This window comes from Acartia tonsa, chromosome 9 (genome assembly GCF_053477335.1).
Source record: "Acartia tonsa isolate MP-2025a chromosome 9, ASM5347733v1, whole genome shotgun sequence".
Taxonomy (NCBI): domain Eukaryota; kingdom Metazoa; phylum Arthropoda; class Copepoda; order Calanoida; family Acartiidae; genus Acartia; species Acartia tonsa.
The window spans coordinates 4,063,035-4,087,286 of NC_137268.1; the positions used below are offsets into that span (position 1 = coordinate 4,063,035).

General features: G+C 32.3%; 1 protein-coding gene across 1 annotated transcript; it reads right to left on the reverse strand.

The window, feature by feature from the left end:
• Positions 1–1,291: 1,291 nt before the first annotated feature.
• On the reverse strand, positions 1,292–14,123 carry LOC145327693 (zinc transporter ZIP3-like). The gene is made up of 17 exons (XM_080171248.1): positions 14,027–14,123; positions 13,216–13,330; positions 12,580–12,652; positions 11,575–11,653; positions 11,061–11,101; positions 9,662–9,696; positions 9,042–9,088; positions 8,717–8,759; positions 7,623–7,663; positions 7,007–7,119; positions 6,283–6,335; positions 5,698–5,799; positions 4,737–4,851; positions 4,246–4,304; positions 3,790–3,868; positions 3,145–3,245; positions 1,292–2,223 (listed from the first exon to the last, which is right to left on the reverse strand). Exons 1-17 carry the CDS (start codon positions 14,110–14,112, stop codon positions 2,164–2,166), a joined length of 1,242 nt encoding a protein of 413 aa, XP_080027374.1. The 5' UTR covers positions 14,113–14,123; the 3' UTR covers positions 1,292–2,163.
• Between the last annotated feature and the right edge of the window lie 10,129 nt (positions 14,124–24,252).

The following is a 24,252-nucleotide window of genomic DNA, read 5'->3' on the forward strand; positions in this document are numbered from 1 at the left end:
GGATTGCCACATTTTGGTAAGGTAAGGTTTAGACTTTCAGATTATTTTTTAAATTGTAAAAGGTTGATTTCTCAGAAGCATACAGACGGGCTGCCGAGCCCTGAAAGTTACTGACGCATGGAGAAATCAGAGAAAGATTTATGTTTTGTCAAGAGCCAGAAATTTCGAGTGTTTCGTGTGATAAAATATTTATAAAACGTGGACGACATTTGAAGAAATAAAAAAAAATGTTTAAAATATTTTTTTATTATTTTAGTGGCTACATCCCTATTGGCCCTTAGGGACAGATTGGGGACTATAAAGAGAGAATTATACCCATTAATTTACATTCAAGTTTTGCAGAGACAAAGTATATAGGGTACCCAAACATTTTAGGGTAATGTATCCATCCCCAAAATAGTTTAAAACATTCACAGAGCCTATACAAAGCGAGAGATAAACATCCTATTACTTTTATATTATGTACAATCACCCACACTTGAGACTTTCTATCTATTTCAGACAATTTTCCACGAATATTAATATAAACATAAAAAGATAATACATACGGCCCAACGGGGCTAACAAAACTGGCTTTAATCATATATTTTCCATGTTATTATCCGCTGAAAGCAGTCTATAATGAGATGTGATAAATAACTTTTCTACACAATACACATTTACATAATTGTTAACGTTCTTTCGGATATAATTTTCCTTGTTTTACAAACAAAATAATTAGTGTTATCCATTTATGAAATTTCATTTGATAAAATTTGATAAAATAAAATTCCTAGTACCTCATTTTTTTGTTTTCTACTATGTTCTGTAGGTCACAGTTACCTTTTTTAGTTAATTAAGGCATGATAAAATTGTCCTATCGATTTCAAACTTTTAGAACTTTCTTTTTTAGGGCGATTTTCCCAATTGTTTTCCCAAAGTTGTTATTAACCTTCACGGGGCCTATATGAAGCTACATTGTAAAAGATAATTATATCAATTCAGCGGTTAGCGGGATCCTTCAGTACAGACAGGCACACACACCCTGTTACTTTTATATAAGGATGTGTGAATTCAAAGGTGTTATATAAGGTTTATCTTGTCTCATTATTAAAAGTAAACTAAAAATCATCTGAACCATAATGATTAAAATTTTTTGAATTCACTTTAATTACAAAATAAAAACTAAATATTTGAGATTGGCGCCAAATATATAGAAATCTGATACTTTTTTAACATTATTATTTTTAACATTTTTATGATTGGCAAAGCCCAAATTGTGATAAAATTGTGTCAAAATGATCCATGTTTTGTAATAAAATGAGGGATATGAGAGGAGAAGTGAGAAAGAAAACCCATAAAAAAAGAGATGGATAATCCCTCATTTTTATTACGTCACATGGACCATTTTTGACACAATTTGAGCTTTGTCTTTATAATTCAATTATGATATAAGAACAAGAAATGCTAATCTAATTTATTTTCGCTCAGAGTTTTATTTACAAATGGTGTATTAAGAAATACTTAGTTGATTACAAAAATATTTTTTACATACTTTTTTTACAACATTATGTTCGAAAGATCTCAGTTTTTTTTATCTTGTGTTAATACATGTTTAAAATAGTAGGCTAAATCATATAAAAACCTCTAGGCTAGGCAAAGGGTTCATAAACTTTACATAGTTATAAAAACTTAGTTAAGGCTTAGGCTACCTTATCTCGTAGGATAGGTGATAAAATTTGTTGGATTTGGCCTATTATTTGTAATCATAAGAAAAAGCATATATTTTATCATAAAAAAGGAGGGAAATTAATTTTCAAGGCTTTTTTTAGATAGAGACAGAAAAGAATGCCTTTTTTAAATAGCCGAGATACAAAAATGCGCCGATATAGTAAACTATTAGAAATGATCTTTATTTGGCAATTAACTTGTGCCTTTCGTTTCTTGGGCATCTTTGTGTCTGAAGTAACTTTTTTTTTCTGTAGGCGAATGGTGTGTGAATTTTGATTTTGTAGATATTTGGCTGTTAGCTAAAAAAATGCATTTTGCTTAAAGTTTTTGTTTAGAAAAAAAATTTAATGTCTGAAGTTTTATAGTTGGCTATTTGATACAATTAATAAAGCTTTGATACTCTTGGCCATTAACTCTTGATAGTGAGCTTTGTACCCCATCATCGAGATGATCTCAGTGGTCGTGGTCATGGAAGCCGTGGTGGTGGTCATGATGATGCAGATGGTCTAGATCCTGAACAATAGATAGATTATTGGTAACTTTACAAAGTGTCTCAAAAATCTCAAAATGTGACGTCATAAGAATGAGGGAGATACGAGGGAAAATTGGGAAAGAAAACCCCTAAAAAAGAGATGGATAATCCCTCATTTTTATGACGTCACATGGCTGATTTTTTAGTCACTTTGTAAAGTTACGATTATTGCAATATTTATATAGATTTAAATAAAGGTAAAAACTGTTTATTTCAACAAATGATTACAATCAACTGAATGGGGGATTATGTTGATTTTCATTAAATTTATGAGAGGGTGACATTTTTACTACATTTTTTTTTTTTTTTTTTTTTTTGGGGGGGGGGGGGTAGAACCTTGTCCAACCCCCTTTCATTTTGGCAGAGGGGTGGATACACCCACCTATGCACGCCTCTGATTTGGTATCCAATCTAATTGTCTTATCCCTTAGGATCCCTGATATATGCTAAATCAATTTTCTAAATCATAATTTTAGATAGGTAGGATATTAGATAATTATAAGGGGGTGGGTGGGGTATGTATTAAAAAGCGTAAAATTTTGCTGCTTTTTGTTTATTGTGCCAAAAAAGTTCGCTCATCCTTTAACCAAAGGGCTCTAAGTAGAACATTAGCTAATTATGGGGGGGATTAATCACTATTTTATCATCCCTGCCTGTAGTATTTGTAGGGTGGGAGGGGAAAGTGGGCTGTTTATTATACTAGTCCCCAAAGTTTTATAATATTGTTTTCTTATTCGTTGGCTGAACAACTTTGAGGACTTTTATTAAATTTTGATTTTTTGTCGAAACGTTTCAACAACTAATTGTAATCTACAGAAGGGGTTATTTTGTTTACCATCAATGGGAATGTATATTAATTTATCGGCAATTGTCTTATGCCTTTACATCCCTAAATATTTTACCTTGATTGAATCTATACCAATAGCAGATCCATTTTGTAGTAGTAGTCTTCTAGCATGCTCATGTTCATCATCATGCTCATGATGGTCATGATGATGGGCGCCTAGAAAAAGAATAGTTATTTCTCGCATCATTTTATAAACAGCTTTCCGTGGACATACAGTGTACAATTATAAGATTGAAAATAATTTTGTTAGCCCCAAGAGACCGAAAATATGGGCTAACAAAACTGATAATAATCTTATGATTTTTAATTTAATATAAGTGAAAAATTTTATGTTTCAATATGGCTGAGAACCGGTTTTAAGTCAGCGGATATGTACCGGTTTCGAAGCCATACTGGAAATATCTCAATGGTGCTTTAAGTAAATCCGCGGTACTATCGTAAATGATGAGATGAAGGATCTAAAATTCATTTTTTTTGGTTGTCTTGGAGTGTGGACACTAGAACCTACGAGACTTTTATTTTCTTGGTTTATTTTAATTACTTTAGGGACAAGCGTGTAGAAAACCGTGAAAACAAATGCCTATTTTCTCATCCCTTAACCCTTGAATTTATCTTTAAATTTTAGACATATCTGTCATGTTTTACTTGTGTTAATTCCTATTAGCATTAATAATAAATTCTTAATAAAGACGACTTTTACCAAATATTTCAATGATGAGAATTGCGGCAAAACCAATGCCGACGGCTAACAGCTGTGGTAGTCCAGCTACATCTTTGCTCTGGTCAACAAATCAAATTTCAATGTTTTAAAAATCATAAATGATTAGCTATTTAATTGGAACGGTCTACCTAATATTATGCTTTTTTATCCACAAATAGCAAAGCACAAACAGTCATGAATAGAAATAAGGAACAGTTGATTGACAGAACAGATATACAGAGGTCATTGTTAATTTTAAAGTTGTTTTACTTCATAATATGACTACCGGCTTCGCCATAGCCTTTAGAGGCTTTGTCTCACCCTCCAAGAAAATAGCCTAAAACCACAACAGGGTCAGTAGGTAATATTCCCTGAAGAGTAGAACCCAATCGCCAATCGGTTCAGCGGTTTCCAGACAGATAGATTAAAAATGATGTTATTTTAATTTGAATTTTCCTTTTCTCTTTGTAGAACTTCAAACATAACAACATAGATTATAGTTCCTCCAGCTAAAGCTAAAAAATATTAAACATCATTTAATCTATCACATATTTTTGAATTAAAATCTGTATATTTATAACCATCAAAAGTAGGTTTTTATTATATTATTTTTTTTCAAATACTTTGCTAATAACAAGTCCTATGTACAATATACAATATACATAGAACAATTTATAATGGTTGTTTTATAAAGCCAAACTTATTTAGAATCTATTTCATGGACCAAGAAAATTGAATAATTCTATGTTTTGTTGAAGAGGGGCGAGGAGGACCCAGAGTTTTATAATCAAATAATCTTATTCGGCATTTAAAAGTCTTTGAGTATCATCATCTAATTTAAATTATTTTTTTGAATCCAGCAAGGATTAATTTCATTTATTATCAGTGGGGATTTAAAACAATTTATCGTCAATTATCATATCCCTGTACAAACACTGTTACTGTACCTTGCATCACGCCATTGAGAACCTCTTGATTTTCGCTGTCGATGGCCAGACCTATCCCCACTCCAAGTGGTGACACCAAGGAGAAAGTGGTCAGGTACACAAAGTAGAATGTCGCCTTAATTACATAATATATCAGACTTGTGACTGTGCCCCTAGCATTTAGCAGCTCTCTATTTGAAGCGGTAGGGAAAGCAAAAAAGTAGCATAAAATGCAACTTAAACCTGTATGAAGATATCATAAAATAGAGACATGACTGGTTCAGTAGTTATTAAAACCGTAAGTTTCATACAAAAAAACTTACTACTTTAAATAAAAGGATAGACAAATAAAATTTTTTGTCATTGGGCAGAATATAATGAAAAACGATACATTTGTATGCAATACTTTTAATACTTACTAACGGCTTCGCCCCTAGCCTCTATGGGCTTTGCCCCATGAGGTTTGATCAACCTATTTTTGTGTTATTTAGATTTAATTTTTTTTTTGTGGGGGGGGTGTCCCACCTCCAAGAAAATAGCTTAAAACCATCATAGGACCAGTAGGTATATTCCCCGGTTCTGTGGGTACTACATCTTAAGCTTCAGACAGACAGACGGACAGACAGGCAGACAGACAGAGAGATAGACATCGTACTACTTTGTATTATAGATAGCAAAACAAGTATAACATTCATAAGTAGCGAAGCATACAAAATTGATAAATGGACAAATACTTAAAATGAGTGCTAGAGCTTATGCTCAGTGGCCACAAAATTAAAAGGAGGAATTTAATTTAATTTTGAGGTGGGGGAAGCACACCCAAAATATGGTTATTAAATCCCCCCCCCCCCCCACAAATAAAAAATAGAAAAGAATTTAGGATGGTGATTCAAATTTTTACTCCCTCCCTCCAATAGCTTTGACGTTCGTGCGATGAATTCAATCATCTTTATACAAAGTACAAAATATAAATATGGCATACCTTTGTATTAGACTGAAGAAGCTCCACACAGACGCAGAAAGTAATGACAAACTTGTGAGCAGCTACGCTTCCAAACAGTTTCCATACGTCACCAACTTCACTCTATACACAGATAATGGATATGTTATTAGTTGGATCAAACACCAAATTTAAAGAGAAACTTGCTGCAGGCTTATATAATGATTACCCCTTCCAAGCCATTTACCCCATTCCCGCCCCTCCTATTGGACGAACGAATTAACTAATAAACGAGTTCCATTTAAAGCAACTTAAATTGACGACAACTTTTCCCCTGTCATAATATCCAAGAATCAACGAAGACCAAACTGTATAACTTTTGCACCACTTTTGACGTCATATTCTCCATATCTTTTTAGGGGTTTTCTTTCCCACGTCTCCTCTCATCTTCCTCATTTTATGACGTCACAGGAATCAAAAGTGACACAAAAGTTATGCAGTTTGGTCTACCGTCCAAGAATTTATTACAGAGATAGATGCATAAGCACAAATTGTTTGATGTACATTATTTACTTGTTCTTTGAGGCCTCTAGGGGCGCCCCCACTATTACATTAATAAATCCTTACCTCTAAACCAATGGCCATTCCTTCAAACACGGCGTGAAATGACAGAGCAAGTACTAAAAAAAAAAGTTTTTTTTAATGATTTCTGTCTATCTGTTTGTCCTATATGATATGACATATCCTCTTAGAAATATTTTTTTCAATTTTAAAATTTTTATACCCATCCCCCTTGACAGAACTATGAACTCTGGCCGAGGCGCTCGGCACCCTTGCCTGCCTTGCCGCAGCTCTCGGCCCACTAGCCTACCTAGCTGCGGGCGCTCTGATCCCTAACCTAAAACCTAACCTAACATATATAGTTGTTCTCTGCCAGAGCCATAATTCTTTCTGTCGGGGGGAGGGGGGGAGGGGATTTTTAAAATTGAAAAAAATTATTAAAAAAGAGGATAACGCCGACATTGGCTACTATAAACTAATAGGATTTAAACTTGATGACTCTAATTACTCTCAAGAACTACTGATTTAGATTGAAAATCCTTACTCCTGTTAAAGAGCACAGAACCTCTTTCTATTTTTTAACTTAATATAAGGGAAGTAGTTTTTCATGCCTAACCCCTACAGTGGGCCTTAACCCTGAAGCCTCAATAAAACCTAACTTAACCTAGCCTTAGGAAACAATTGACAAATTAAATCATAAAACTACTCATCGCTATCCTCTCAATATTTAATCAATCCCCAAAAAGGTGACGGGTTTATTGGATTAACTAGACACTCTTAGGGAAATTACCAGTAATAATATCCTTGATCATGCTGTTGCTGGCCAGAACTACATGACTGTGGGAGGGAGATTCCATGGTGGATGAGGTACTGCTGGGGCTAATTATATTGTTTCCCATTGACCTTAACAAAATTAAACTATCAATGATAGGTACAGGTATTGGCAATATTTGATTTATCATTTAGTAAAAAGTAATTTTATTGGGGCGGTAATTTTTTAAGGGCGATTTCTCCTTAGAGTTTGGTAGTACCCTCCCCCAAAATAGTTATAAACCTTCACAGGAATTTGAAAACCATATTAAATCAGCGGTTAAAGAGATCCTTCCGTAGAGAAAGACACACACATATACAATACATAGACATCCTGTTACTTTTATGTAAGGATTTTTCTCGTATTCATTCCAAACCGATTCTTATCCGGATCCATACGAAAAAACTATGTCTAGCATCGTATTATATCCAGTTTTCTACAAATATAAAAATGTACGATCATAAGATTAAAACTAGTTTTTTTAGCCGGTGCCTTTGGCACCTCGGGGCTAAAAAAATTTGTTTTAATCTTATAATTGTACATTTTTACATCTGCGGAAAGCCGTTTATAATAATATGCGAGAAATAACTATTACCTGCCATTGACACCATTCTCAGTATTCATACTCAATCCGTTCTAAACAAAAATATGGATGGCAACACTAATTATAGAAGGAAAAATCAAAACAAGGATGACAACATCCATAAAAGCGAAGCACTGAAACGGTAGGACAAACGGACATCAACACTTGTATAGTGTCAGAACTGAATAATCAGAATATAAATGACCAAGAGTAGAAGCAAATTTGTTCAGAATATAAATGTACAATTGAGTCGAAGCAAAATTGTAAGTAAATTTGTTGTTAAAAAAAGTAGAAAAATTAACATGTTTAAAATGGACGTACGGACATTCTGGTAATGATTATAGAGTTGCTACGCTTTCTAAATCATACCTAACTATTACAGGAATCTCCGTGCAAAGTTTGAAATCGATAGGACAATTCCAACATGCCTAAATTAACGAAAAAAGCTATCTGTCTCGGACGGACGTACGGACGGATGGACGGACCGACCCTAATTATAGAAAAGCTTCGCTTTTAACAAGGATGAACACAAACACAAGTTATCTGTGGTAGCAAAGCATATGATATAAGTCTTTACAATAGCATAACCAATATGCAGTTAGACTGGCAAAGAAAAGTTTAGAAAAGCAGCATTAATTAAGAATATTTAAATAATAACTTTTAAAAACTTTCTTCTAACAGTAACGAATACTACAAATTTTAGGAGACGAAGAAAGTCGCTCAATGTGACGTCATAAAATTGAGGGATTAACTATCTCTTTTTTAGAGGTTTTCTTTCCCACCCCTCCTCTCCTCATCTCCTCATATTTATGACGTCAGAATTTTTGTTGATGGACTTTCTTAGTCTTCCAAATTTTATAAATGAAATATCTATGTATTTCTAAATTTCTAGGTAGCTTAATAGTTGTTGTGTGAACTAGCCTCTTTAAGGTCAGGAAACTAGCTTAAAACCACCCGAAGACATTAAGACCAGCTATTTCCGAGATCTTTAGCTTCAGAAAAAGGAAACTGAATTTACTCTGTTATTTTTAAATTTGTATATCTGATTTCACATTTGTTGAAATTCGCTTTTATATATTTTTTTTCTTTATTGTATAATTTTTTACCTGATACTTGGGGGTGTAGGTTGTGTTATTAGAAGCGTCTATTCTAAAAAAAATGAAAGTTTAAAAATATAATATCATTATTAGAAAAGAAAAATCACAAAACCTTTCAATATAAACTGACTTATTGGGTGTCTTGTATATTTATTAGAGTTTGGACGGATATCCGGCCATTTTAAACATCCGGCCGGGTACCCGATATTGAAACTTATACGGATACCGGATAATCGGCTGAACTAAAATGCCAGATATCCGGTTATCCGACCGGATATCCAGTAATTTGAATATTCATCTATCTAATTATCTATCTATCTATCCCTCCACTTACCCAAGTTCCATATCATTATGACAATTCTTGGTATTTTGACAGCAGTTCTTAGTAAAAAAAATATCATAATTTTTGTCAATAAATAGTCATTCATAATACAAATTAGAATGATGTGTGTCCGTCCCTTAAAAACTCGGTAACCACAGAACCGATCTGATTATACTGATTATTCAGGGAATATACCTACTGGTCTTGTGGCGGTTTTAGACTATTTTCTTGGTTCATGGGACACCCCAACCCCACATTTTTTTAGGCAGTTAATTTGAAATCAGCGGTTGCAGCACCAGAGGTACTTTTGCTCCTAGAGGCTAGGGGAGAAGCCGCTAGTGGATAGACAAAGTGTAAAGGAGTTAAAAGAGCATATGTAAGAGTAATAAAAAACGAAAAATTTATGTAATACAAAATCAACAAAATCTTATACATAAAATACATTTGACTTTTGTATTATGACCGATAAACTGACCGGCCAAGTAATTGTACGCTAAATACTATTAAGTAAGAGTTTATATTTACCGAAAAATCTATAGTCTATCTTAAATAGGAGCCAAGAAAAGCATTACAGACGGACAGAGTTAATTATAAATTAACAAAAAATTGTACAAAAAATATGAAATTCTTTCCTCTTCGGGGTTTATACTACTCCCATCTTCTACATCTAAAATAAATTTTAAAAAATAGTTATTTTGTTATCGCATCGTATTATAGACACCTTTCCGCGAATATAAAAATGAAATATTATAAAACTGAAAATATCTTATGTTTTTTATTTTGTTATTCATGAAAAAATGTCTGTAATACGATGCTAAACATGATTTTTCAGTATGGCTGAGAACCAGTTCTAATCCAGCGGATATTAATAGGTTATGAAGCCATACTGGAAAAGATATTTTAGCTACAGCCATACAAGTACTAAATACTTACTACTTTGTTTAAAAGAAGAGATAGATAATAAAAATGTTTGCAGCAAAATACTAAATACTTACTACTTTGTTTAATAGAATAGATAGATAATAAAAATGTTTGCAACAAAATACTAAATATTTTTGCGTGTTCTATTGCTAAATATACTCTCTAACTCACTCTGTCCGTCTGTCCATCATTTGTACTGTGTCTGTATGCACTGTACATTTGCAAGAGGGATGCCTTAATGGGCCAAATAAAGACAAAGTCTGGCTCTGACCCCCACCGCCCCTTCCCCCCCCCCATCCCCATGTAGTACCCTATAAAATGACGATAAAACAGTTCACCTCTTTTTCTAAATTTTAGCTTTAGCTTCCTAAATTCAAAAGCTTTAGAATCAATCGATGTTGACAGCCTTACAAATTATATAATAATTTTTGCGTATTGTAATACTTATTTCGCTATTTGTAATGCATAATTCTTGTTTTTTTGGTGTAATTTTCATGAACTTTTTACAAACATAACTGATTTTTAATAATTTTTGGGAGGGGACAAAAAAGTTGTCGCACGACCCGTTTTGTTTATTGTATTTAAAATCTTTTCAAATGAAGTGGTAAAATTTTTGTGATATGAAAAAATCATTCATAATTAATATTGGCCAAATATGTTTAGCTACTCTATAACTCGGATTGTTGGTATCCACGTATATTAAATTTAAACCACTTTTTTAATTTTTGGAGCTACCAAAAAAAATTAGAATGTATCGTTTCTTTTTAAAATAATGAGAATGAACAATAAATTAATTCTGACTTTTAAAACTTATTTATAATGCCTCAATTACCTTTTACTAATTATAGTAAAAACTTCTAAAGGGAAATATAAAAATTATTGTACTTTGGATGTCCTATGGTAAGTTTTTACAAATCTGATGACCATAATTTGCGTTTTAATCACTTCTTTCCCACTCCCCACGGTCACGTGTTGCTATTAGGCTATTATAATTGTAGATTTAATCCCTGGGATGGTTTTAGGCTATTTTTCTGTCCCCTATCTACACCTATGAATACAGGCGCAACCGTATACATATATCATTAAAGTAGCAAAAAAAACTTTTCTCACCATTTTCGTGATCAGCTCCAGATTTTCGCATGGAAAACGTCCTAAAATAATTATATTACAACAAGAAAGCTAAGGACTCTAAGCTCTTTAGAACTTATTTGCTTGAAATGGTACAAGTGCTACACGGTTGTCAATTCAAATGTTCTATTTTCATAGGGTTTTCCTTAACACTAAGCTTCAGATATGTACCGGAGTGGTTATTTATCGCATCGTTTTATAGACTGGTTTTCGCTGATTTTAAGCAGCAAAATGAGGGACTGAAATACTGGGCTAACAAAACTGGTATTAAATTTATAACTTTCATTTTGATATTTGTGGGAAATTGTCTAATACGATGTTATTTATGATTTTTCAGTATATCGCGGAACCAATTCTAATCCAGCAAACATTAATCCGTTTTGTAGATAGGCAAATTAGTTCTTTAAATCGATTATTATGAGCAATCATGAGTGACGTACAGACGTACGGAATATTATAATTGTAAAGAAGCTGCGCTACAAATAAAAACTTGTACCTATGAACCGTTTCTTCGTGGCTGGTAAAGTGTAGAACAACATGAACCATTTCTTCAACAAAGTACACCAAGAAAAATCCTAAAACGGTTTGAACTAATCATTCTAGAAATCAAGCGATAAGACAATGGCCAATAAATGTACATGTACATCGCCAATGATGATTCATCGTATTTTTAAAATTGCTTTTTTTGGTTATTTTAGGTTAGGTTAGGTTATATTGGGTTAGGTGATTGTCCCACAGGGTTAGGTAATTTGCCCCGCAGTGTTAGAACCCACCGCAGGGGCTAGAAATAGGAGAAAAGCTACTGTGAAAAATACGAAGAATCGCCCCATAAGGTGCGATGTTACGAAAGGGACTATACCCAAATTACCCCATCTGTAGATTACAATTAGTGGCTGAAACGTTTGGCACTCCCTTCCTGTAAAAATCACTATTCTGGAAAAATAGATTAAATCTGTAGTATATTGACCATTCTATAAATCACTATTCGGGGAAACCCCCCACGGAAAATAGCCAAAATCTTGGGAAAACCAAGAAGTATATTTACAAAACAGCAAAACTCCATTACATCTTCGGTTATTTTAATCAAAATTTCATACAGCTAAAGATTTTCAATTTAGATATTTCTATAATTATCCTTTTAAATATACTAGCCGCTTTGCCCCAAGAGGTAATTTTAAAAAAAGTAAATAAATTAATTGGAAATACAACCACTTATTTTGAACATATTTAAAAATTATAAAAAAAATGGAGGTTCACCCACTACTTTCAAACATATTTTAAAAAAATAGGGATATTTTTTTTTTTTTGGGAGGGGGGTTGGGATGTCTTACCTCCCAAGAAAATAGCCTAAAGCCACCACCGGACCAGTAGGTTTATTCCCTGAAGAGTAGAATCTGATCGGTTCAGTAGTTACCGAGATCTCAAGGGACAGACAGACGGACGGAGAGACAGACAGACAGACATCGCTCTACTTTGTATTTTAGATAATTTAAACAATTACCTAGGAAGAGGCATAATTCAGCCAGCCATTCTATTCCCAACTCTTCGGCTTTTTCAGCCAATCCTTCTCGGGCCTGAATCAAAGGTTATCATTATAACAGAGGTGCTAAAATAATTAAAAATTGAGTTCCTATGTTTCTGTAATAAAAAGTACATTTCTCTCTCAGAGAATACATGTATATTATTAATTGTAATTGAATCATAAATGTATAAACAAGAGTGGTGTCTTTCTTTATTTTTAACCAGTGGCTACGCCCCTAGAGGCCTTTAGTGGAATTTGATATGTGTTTTTATTTATATTTAAATATCTAATTTGAAAAATTATTTGTTTAAGCTAAGATAAGCTCTTTTTTTATTCATATTTTTCATTTTTTGGGGGGTTTTTCTCTTGGGAGGGTGGTGGTACCCTCCTTCAAAATAGTTACAAACCTTCCCAGGACCTATGAGAAGCTAAAATGTTATGGAGAATTATATGAATTCAGCGGTTGGCTAGATCCTTAGTTACAGATAGACAGATACACATCCTGTTACTTTATCATATACTTTATATTACTTAGGCAGTAATAAAAATAGATAGATAGATAAATAGTAACACAGACAGACAGACAGGAAGATAAATAGACAGGTATAATATTACCTCAGGTAGAATGTGGAGCAGACCAGTTGCCAGCAGGACGCCAGCACCAAAACACAAAAGCAGGGAGGTGGCGACGGTCCTCTTTCTACCCTGCCTACTAACATCCATATAAGAACTGAAAAAAAACAAGATTAACAGAAACTCTATCTGTCTTTTTCTCTAATGTTAAATTTACTATTATCGAAGTAAAAAAAAATTATAAAAGATATTGTTTATGACTATGATTAAATCCAAGCCTAACATTTTTATCTTTATTTTATTAGAAAAACAAATAATAAAATTGTACAGCTAATTTTATATACTATATTTGAAACTAGAGTCTTTGGATCTAGCCTTTATGACATGACAAACCAGAAAATATCTTAGAGGTATGGTGGGTGGTTCAATTTTTTTCGTTGAAAATAATTTAAACAATTTCCAAGCAATGGGAGGGAGAGGGGTGTATGTTTTCTCAGTAACATCTTTCTAACGGCTTAGAACCCAATCTAATCCAGCGGTAATAAATCAGTTTTGTACTGAAATCACTGAGTCCTAAGGGCCATGGATAATCTGTTACTATACCTGAGTCCCCAGGTTACCCCTCCACCCAGCAGTACCATGGATAATATACCTGAGTTCCCAGGTTTCTCCTCCAACTATGAGAGACCCTCCACCCAACAGTACCATGGATAATATACCTGAGTCCCCAGGTTGCTCCTCCAACTACGAGAGACCCTCCACCTAGCAGTACTATGAATAATATACCTGAGTCCCCAAGTTGCTCCTCCAACTATGATAGATCCTCCACCCAGCAGCACTATGGATAATATACCTGAGTCCCCAGGTTGCTCCTCCAACTATGAGAGACCCTCCACCCAGTAGTACCATTGATAATATCTTAGTTTCCATCAAATCCATTTTTAGTTTTCTGAAACAAAATTAGTTCTTAAAAACAGAATTTCACAAAATATTAACCAAAATAATATAGGGTTATATAAGAATTATTATTTTTTAATGTTTAAACACTTTTTCATTTAATTATATCACAATCCTTTTCTATACGCCTCCATGGAGCTAAGCCAGTAAGCAGACAGGTAAAGAGAGTGACAGACTCACCTACACAGCCGGCCTCCTCTCTCATATCAAGTAGAGTATATATCTATTCATAGCGACAAGCTGCCTAGAGGCCTCGAAGGACACTTTAAGAAGGAGGTGGGGGCTTAAACTTTTCCTTTCACAAGAAAAGCATGTAGAATCTAACTAAAAAGAGATAAAAGCTGAAACTATATGTGATTTATTTCAAAAAATGAATAAACTTTTGGGCCAATAGCAATAGCTAATGACTTTCAATTTGAGTAATAGTGATAAAATTAAATTTCCTTTTTATGGTTAAAAAAATTAGCTTTATTTCATTTTCTACATATATGAATATATTAACTGTTTTTTGTCCGATTTTAAAATGTATAATATAATAAATAGTATTAAAATAAGCTATTTAGAACAATTCCCTTATTAACGAGCATCTACTCATTTATATATCTGCTTTGCTAGTTTTGAATATTGTCAACCTTGTTAATAATTCGGATCATAGAAATCTAAAAACTAAAAACTTTGCTTATTATTACAGGAAACCAATTATAACATGTAGAAGGCTATCCTGATACTGATATTTGACTTGAGTTTTATATTCATAATAATCCCCAATCAATGCCTTCCAAAAAACATGAATCTTTTTAAAAGCAAAGCTTTTCTATAATAAGGGTTAGTGCGTCCGTTCGTAACAGATAGCTTTTTTCGCTAATTTAGGCATGTTAGAATTATTCTATTGATTTTAAACTTTGCATGGTGATTCATGTTGTAGTTGGATACGATTTAGAAAGCGTAGCAACTCTATAATCATTACCAGAATTTCCGTGCGTCTATTTTGAACATGTTGATTTTTTACTTTTTTAACAATACATTTTTATGTGATCTAATTATCCGAATGTTCTGAAATTTCGTATACTGATTCATAGGACAACAAATTGCAATATTATAAGCAAAGCAACTCTAGAATCAAGTCCTAAAAATATATGTATGTCCATAAACATTATCCTGTATCAAGAAGTTTTTCAACAAATTTACTCAAAATTTTGCTTTAACTCTTATTTATTTATATTCTGATTATTTAGTTCTGACACTATACAAGTGTCCTACTGATTCAGAGCTTCGCTTTAATGGATGTTGTCATCCCTGTTTCAATTTAATATTAAATGTTGGAGTTTGCCCCCCCATCTATCTGTCGGAGGTTAGAAGCGTAGTAAATATATCTGTAAATGGCTAATTCAAATTTCTGTTTTAATATTTGTACTACTTTTATTCCATCAAACTGACTTTAAAGATAAAGGGATCTGTATTCAAATTGGTATATTATTGGCAGCAAAATAGCCTAAAACCATCCCAAGATTAAAGTATAAAAATAAAACAGCCAAAAACCATCCTGGGACTTCAGTGAAGCTTTCCTAAAAAGGAGAAGTCAATCAGTTCAGTAGTTATTGAGATTTTAATCTTAAGATATAAAAATACCTACTACTTTGTATAGGATGTTCAAAACTATTAAAGTATGTTGCGCGTTTAGTGCGCAAAGTTAAATTTGTGCGAGCGCTGTCACCTCTGTGGTGGTTAGATTGAAACTAAAGTGTTGTTAGTGTTATTCTAGTAGTAAAACTAGTGTCTACATCGGTATCATCTGCTCTGCTTTTTAAAAGCTAAGCTTTTCTATAATTAGGGTCGGTCCGTCCGTACGTCCGTCCGTCCGTCCGTAACGGATAGCTTTTTTCGTTAATTTAAGCATGTTAGAATTGTCCTAACGATTTTAAATTTTGCATGGTGATTCATTCAGTAATTTAGGTACGATTTATAAAGCGTAGAAACTCTATAATCATTCCAAAATGTCCGTACGTCCATTTTAAACATGTTGATTATTTTACTTTTTTAACAACAACTTTTTATGTGATCTAATCATCCGATTGATCTGATTTTTGGTATATTGATTCTTGGGACAACAAAGTACAATATTAGAAGCAAAGCAACTCTAAAATCAAGTCCTAAAAATGTAAGTAAGTCCATAAACATAATCCTGTATAAAGCAGTTTATCAACAAATTTACTTACAACTTTGCTTCGACTCTTATACATTTATATTCTGATTATTTAGTTCTGACACTATATAAGTGTTAATGTTTGTCCTACTGTTTCAGTGCTTCGCTTTTATGGATGTTGTCATCCTTGTTTTATGTCGTGGTCTGGTAACAGTGCACTGGCTGTGTATTTACTAAGCTTACCGAATACCGGTGTCCCGAAAATACGGCGAAATAAACATAATTTGTTAGTTATCAGTGACTTGTATGGGATGTGTAACAACCCAACTTTAATAGAGAAGGTCTGTCTCCCCCTTTTTTTACCTCCTAATGGTTACACTTCCCCCTTCCCCCCCTAGTGAATCCCTGTGTACACCATTGTTGCTAAGTGTAGAAAGTACTAGACATAAAAATTTTATTTATGGGTATGAGCAATTAACAAAAGACTAGCTATGTCCAGTAGTGACATAGCAAAAATAAGCTAGTAAAATTTGAAATCTATATCCTCTTATACGTTTAATCTTTGCTTTTGTGTTATGATAATAATAAAAATATAATTGAATGCTTTCACATAACCAAAAAATTATGACCCTGCAAGTAAACATTTTACTAAACTTAATGTTTAAGTGTTAATAATCAAAATATGAAAGGCTATCATGTCAGACATAAAGACAAACATACACGAACACTTATAGAATAGATTTTCTACAACAAATCAACAATGTGAAGTTATCAGTACGAAAAAAAGGATGCCAACATCCATAAAAGCGAAGCTCTGAAATCAAATGAATGTCAACACTTGTAGAATGTCAGAACATGAAAAGCAGAATATCAATTTAAAATAACTAAAATTGTATAAGATTTAATAAAATTGTATAATATTTGTGGCAAAATTGCTTGAATACAGGATACTGTTTTGACAAGCTTAGCTAATTATATTGTTACCTATCAATGATTATTTAAAAAATCAATTAAATTTGTATATTGTAAAAAAAATTAGTCAAAAAGTTGAGAATCACTAAGTCAAGATTGAAATCGATAGTACAATTCTAAGATGCATAAATCAGGAAGTATCTATTACGTACGGATGGACCGACCGTTAATTATAGAAAAACTTTAATTAAAAATATTATTAATATTATAAATTCTTACCTTTCCCCAGAGATAACTAACTCTAGACAATAAAAAAAACGCGTGTATAACTTGCATTTAAGTTGTTTCTTATCTTTAGTATTCTTTGTCGAAAATATCAAATTATAGAACTTGATTACTCTTATCTTTATTCTATGTTGCCTAGAGAAAACTTTATTAATTTATAGTATGGCTTCGAAACCGATTAATTTCTGGTGGATTATAACCGGTTCTTAACCATACAGAAAAATCATGTCTAACATGTATTACAGACAGTTTTCCTTAAATATTATAAAAATAAAATTAAGGCCCGGGCTTTAATCTTATTTTTTTATTTTACTATCCGCGGAAAGCTGTTTATAATCCAATGCGATAACTAGCGTCTTTATGATTAATTTATAAATGTATAATTTTGTTGTTAGACTATCAATAGCTACAAAACTTAACTAAAAAAGAAATTTCTCGTCTAAGAAAAAAGCGTATAGAAAAACATTGCTTGGCTTTCTAGTGGCCCCAAACCTGTTTCTTCTTAACCAATCCAAAGGCGTGGTTTAGAATAGGAGACATTTATTTTAGGAAATATAATGTGTTGGTTATAAAAGTTTAAATATCTATGTTTAAGTTTGAAAGAAAGTTTAAGTATATCATAAAATAAAATTAAAAATATTTAATAAATAAGTTTGCTACTATGAATCCCGCCATTTAGAATTGAAATTGACATCAAATTTGAAGCATAAGATTAAAGATTAAATGTTCCCATCCTTGGTCTAGTTTAGACGACTTAGCAGGTATTTTTATGGACTGGTTGATGCTTCAGAGAAAAAAGGTAGGTAGAATCCTTTTACACGATTTCAATTCTTGTAAAATGTTGTCCATTTTTCTTATCCTTATACTAAAGTAACAGTTTGTTTAAGTGTTTGTGTGTCTGTGTGTTTGTACCGAAGGATCTCGCTAACTGCTAAACCGATCGGGTTCTCCTTAACAGGATAGCTTCTTATATAGTATACATATAATTAGTTAAATTTTAATTTTTATATAAGCCAACTAAATTTTTTAGTCCCCATCATAATAAAGAACCAATTTTAATACCATTGATAGACCCTTATTAGGTTGATTTTGATGGTGCGCTAAATTTATTTCAATTTAGGATAATTTGTTTTAAAAATATGATTTGTCTGGTTTTATTACTATCTGTATATGTAAGAAAGTGGACAAGGGTTCGTTCTACTACTTACCCCCCCCCCAAAAAAAAAAAAAGTGTCCATGGGGTAAACAAAATATGTTAGCTTTTGAATGATGTACTATCTAGGGGCTTTACCCCAAGACGTTTTTGTGTTATTTAGATTTTAAAAAGAAAAATTAAAATTATTTTTTTTTTTTTGGGGGGGGGCGGTATTGGGGGTGTCCCACCCCCCAAGAAAATAGCTTAAAACCATCACAGCACCAGTAGGTACATTCCCTGATGAGTAGAGCCCAATCGGTTCAGCGGTTACTGAAATCTTAAGCTTCAGACAGATGGACAGACAGACACACATCGTACTACTCTGTATTATAGATACCTTACTTATTCTTATTATCCCTGTGTATGCAGCCTAACACAGACTATAGCAGCTTTAGAAAGTAGCCTAGGTCCGGGTCGGGTCTAGAGTCCACCTGTAATCACACTACACAGTAGGCTAGTTTTAGCTTCAGTTGCAATGTGCTATCACACATTAAAACCTTTTTAGAACTCAGACGCCTGGATGCTAGAAAAGGTTATTGTACACTATAATAGTCGATGTTATGTTTTTACAATGTATTTTTTAAAAGCGGAACTTTTCTATAATTAGAGTCGGTTTATCCGTACGTCTGTCCGTCATGGACAGTTAGCTCTTTTCGATAATCTAAACAGGTTAGAATTGTCCTATCAATTCTAAACTTTGCACGATGATTCCTGTAGTAGTTAGGTACGATTTAGAAAGCGTAGGAATTCTATAATCGTTACTGACATTTACTAATTGCTAAATTTACTAACAACTTTGTTTCAACTTTTATGCATTTATATTCTGATTATTAAGTTCTGATACTCTACAAGTGTTAATGTTTGTTTGTCATACTGTTTCAGAGCTTCACTTTTACGGATGTTGTCATCCTTGTTTATAAAATAAATACATAAAAAAAACGTTTTTGAGAGTTTGAAACAAAAGAGGAATTTTTTCCAAATTCTTAAATTTGTTGAAATGCATGATACAATAATCATGAAGTTATCATGGATTAAACATGAAATTAGAATTCAAACCTATTACTGATTATCAAAACAAGGATGACAACATCCATAAAAACAAAGGTAATTCTGTAGTAAAAAGGGTTAGATTTGTGATTTATAAAATGAATAATTATCCCAAGAATATTCATGTCAATAGGATAATTGTATCATGCACAAATAATGATAAAAATATGATTAAAATGAACAAACGGACTTTTAGACAAAGATTATTTGGTAACTATTCATCCTAAAGTGTACCTTACTGTTACAGAAATCATCATGGAACGATTGAAACAGATACAATGATAATAACAAGCATAAAATAACGATCATAGTAAATTCGGATGGACGTACAGACGAATCGACCCAAGAAAAGAAAAAAAACTCTGATTTTAATTATCACATTACTAGACAGTTCAAATATCATTAACACATCAATAATTGATAAATCATTATTCAATATTAATTAGTACTTTGTTACAAACTGTTTGTATTCTAGTTAATTTATTTTCTCGTATTCATTTGAATCCGGGGGATAGGGACCGGTTCTCATGAATACGAAAAAACTATGTCTAGCATCGTATTATATCCAGTTTTCTACGAATATAGAAATGTACAATCATAAGATTAAAACCAGTTTTTTTAGCCGGTGCCTCCGGCACCTCGGGGCTAAAAAAACTGTTTTAATCTTATAATTGTACATTCTATATCCGCGGAAAGCCGCTTATAATACGATACGAGAAATAACTATTCTAAGTTATATAAAACCAGGAAACAAGAATGTGATTCTGACAAACATTTCTAAGTAAAAATTTCCCCTCAACCCCTTTTTTATTTTTACACCCCTCCTTACCCACTTCCCTTTCAGATAAGTCAGAAAGCAAGTTTTACTCCAACTTTAACAAAACATTTTTATGTTATATAATCATCCGATTGATCTGATTTTTGGAATACTGATTCCTTATATAATGAGCATATATATAATCAAGTCGTAGAAATGTCATATTCATTTTAAACTTAATGGTTACTATAACAATGAGGTACAATTCAGAAAGCGAAGCAACTCTTTAATCGTTAATAGAAAGTCCGTACGTCCATTTAAAACTTGCTGAATTTGAACTTCTTTTTGGCAACATTTTTTCATGTGATATAACTGACCAATTAATCTGATTTCAATACTAATTCCTAGGACAACAAAGTAAAATATTATAAGCGAAGCTTCTCTATAATCATTTCCTAAAAGAAGTAAATATGTCCTTAAACCTTATTCTGTATTTAAGAAGTTTTGCAACAAATTTAGTTAAAATTTTGTTAAAATTTTTATATACTACTTATTTAGTTCTGACACTTCAGATGTGTTAATGTTCATTTGTCTACCTTTTTTAGAGCTTCGCTTTCAAGGATGATGTCATCCTTGTTTACATTTATTAAATCACAGTTTATGTAAACTTTAAATATCATTCCATGAAATTCGTACTTACTTTATCTATGTATGTATATTGTTTGAAATACACATTTTAAATTCTATATAGCATATAATAAATGTAAAATTATAGATGTATGATCTAGACAAATCTTAATTAGGGACCTCCCATTTATATTATAAGTCTGAAAATTTGTGTGTATTTTCTATTTTAATACTTTATGGTCCTTTTAATTTTTGAAGAAACATGGATTTTAGTTTATCTATTTTAGGTTAGGTTAATCAAAGGTCATAAGATCTCCACAGGGGTAAATGAATAGATGTTATATGATGTAGTCCTCTCTGTCTGTACCTCAGTGTGTATCGAAGGCCCTGGCTAACAAAACTGGTATTATTTTAGGAGTTTAAATTTGATATCTGTGAAAAATTGTCTGCAATACGTTTTTTCAGTATAACTCAGAACCGGTTTTTATCCAGTGGATATTAATCAGTTTCTAAGATATACTGGTGAAAATTATTCAATTAATATTAATGAAGTTTTTTTGGGGGTTAACGGAATTCAAGATATCTCCATAATATATATACTTATTATATTTGTTTTTTTTTTTCATTAGAGTAAAACACTAGAGGGAGAAAGGGTTAAATAACTGTATCTACCCATCGCATCAAAATTGTGCAACCTTTCTATTGGGTCATTGAAATCAACCAATGGTGTCGCTTATATTAACACAGCCAAGTAGCAGAAAACAGTTTAGAAGCAGACGTAAAAGGTCTTAGAAAAAGGAAGGTAGGTAGATCTGTTGTTTTTACTATTCAGACGACAACAAGTTTTTTTCCATCATAATATTGTAGTTTTGTAAAAACACTTACCTGCAAAGAACATAAACTGCATAGAAAGCAAAGTCTTATCAGCAAATAAGATAACACATTCTACTTTAATATCGTAGCAACTTTATATTTTAAAAAATGCACGTCAATCAAACTAATTTATAGCCAAAAACCTTTAAAGCTATATTTCAAAACTTAATAAAGATGTACTGTTTGTGTGTTCGTTTGCAGCCCGTTTGCCTTATGAATCAATGTATAAGTATAGATGTAAAATACAGAAAACTACCTGGCTCAAGTGGTGGAGACCAGTCTGCTAGTAATTGCTTTCTGTATTATAAAGTGACTCAGCTTTGTTAATATTTTCGACTCTATTAGCTGATTTCAAAGACCCAATACAAAATCTAGACAGGATCCCCGCCCTGTGGGTAGAATCACATATGTCCTCTCTATTATTTTTCTTTAATTTCTTATTCTCATTTTCTCAATTAAGTACAGTTTCAAAACGTACCTGGATGTTTAATGGCTCCATTGGCCGCTAGAATAGATAAATCCAAATAAAATAACAAAAATCTTGCAGATTTCTCACTTCAACCCTTACCTTTGTTTCAAAAAATAATAATAATCTAATTGAACATATTTATAGGCAATGAAAATATAATGCAACAATTTAAGTAAAGCTGTTTTGAACATAATGATCCTTGCTAGTGACTTTATAATTTATGAAACTAATCATGTATTGTACATGAGTTGAATTCTATTGTTTTATTGTTGATAAAGCATTTAAATGGATGAACTCCAATTTAGTTTCCGAAAGTGTACCTAGCGTCCGGGTCCTATCTCAAAATTTGCTACAAGCTAAAAAAGCTTCAAACTTCCAAAAAAAAAATCAAAATTAGAAAAATTAAAATTTTAAATGTATAATATATAAATCGTTTTTACATTATATCGCTTTTCTCTTTGACAGGAGTAGCTGAAAATAGCGTTTGCAATAATTGGGTTATCTGCTGTACACTTTAGGAAACTAGGGCTCAAATAGGAAATCTATTTGGAGCTCATCTTTAAATGATGTGCTGAAAATGGATTGCCTATTTCTTCAATAATTTCCAAATGTGTACAGCAGATAACCCAATTATTGCAAACGCTATTTTTAGCTACTCCGGTCAAAGGGAAAAGCGATATAATGTATAAACGATTTATACATTAGGTATACATTCAAAATTTTAATTTTCAAATTTAGATTTTTTTTGGAAGTTTGAAGCTTTTTTAGCAAGTATTAAATATTGAGATAAGACGCGGATGCTAGGTACACTTTCGGAAACTAAAATTCAGTACATTATTTAAATACCTTCTAGTTGCACAGCTGTAGCGCAGTCCAGGGAACTTAAAGGATAAGACAATGGACAATAAATTGATGTACATACCCATTGATGATACACAAAATTCTCTCTTCTGTAGATTACAAGTAAAAGTTAAAACTTTTGAACATTTAACTTAATGAACCAACCAATTTAAAGCCCCCAAAGTTGTTTAGCCAACAAATAAGAAAACGTTATTAAACAACTTTTGGCACTAGTGAAATAAACAGCCTAATGTCCCCTCTCTCACTCAGTGCAATCCATTTGTTTATTTTATTGTTTAATTGATTTAGGAATTTTTAGAGACAAATATGATTTTCATACTCATTGTAGAAATAGGTGTCTGATATTTCTTTTTAAGATTCCCCTTCACCATGTTCATATACTATGAATATGTTGATTTGTGTGTCTGTTTGGCCAACAAAAAATAAATTAATCCTATGATTTTATTTTTCATTTAACTATCCGGGGACATCTGTCTATAAAACACTACTAATGATGTATATTATCTTATCATTTTTAAAACTCTAATAAAATGATACTCACAGCTGGCTAAAATAACGATACCCCTCATCCACCCCCTTTACCCCATCCCCTCCCCTCATACTTGATGAAAGAACTGACAAATATATAAGGTCCATATTAGGAAGATAAATTCTAATTGTCTATTGATTTTTTTCTTATTAGTAAAACTGTGCTTTAATTGATTTTTCAGTATGGCATCTAAACCGATTAATGTCCGCTGTATTAGAACCGGTTCTCCGCCATACAAAAAACATCATGTATAGTATGCTATGACAGACAATTTTCCACGAATAATAAGATAAAAATCATAAAATTAATACCGTTTTTGTTTTTCTTTTTCATATCTGCGGAAAATTGTCCATAATACGATGCGATAAATGGCTATTTCCATTCTAGTTCACATAATATCACGTGGAGCATTTTTAAAAGCATA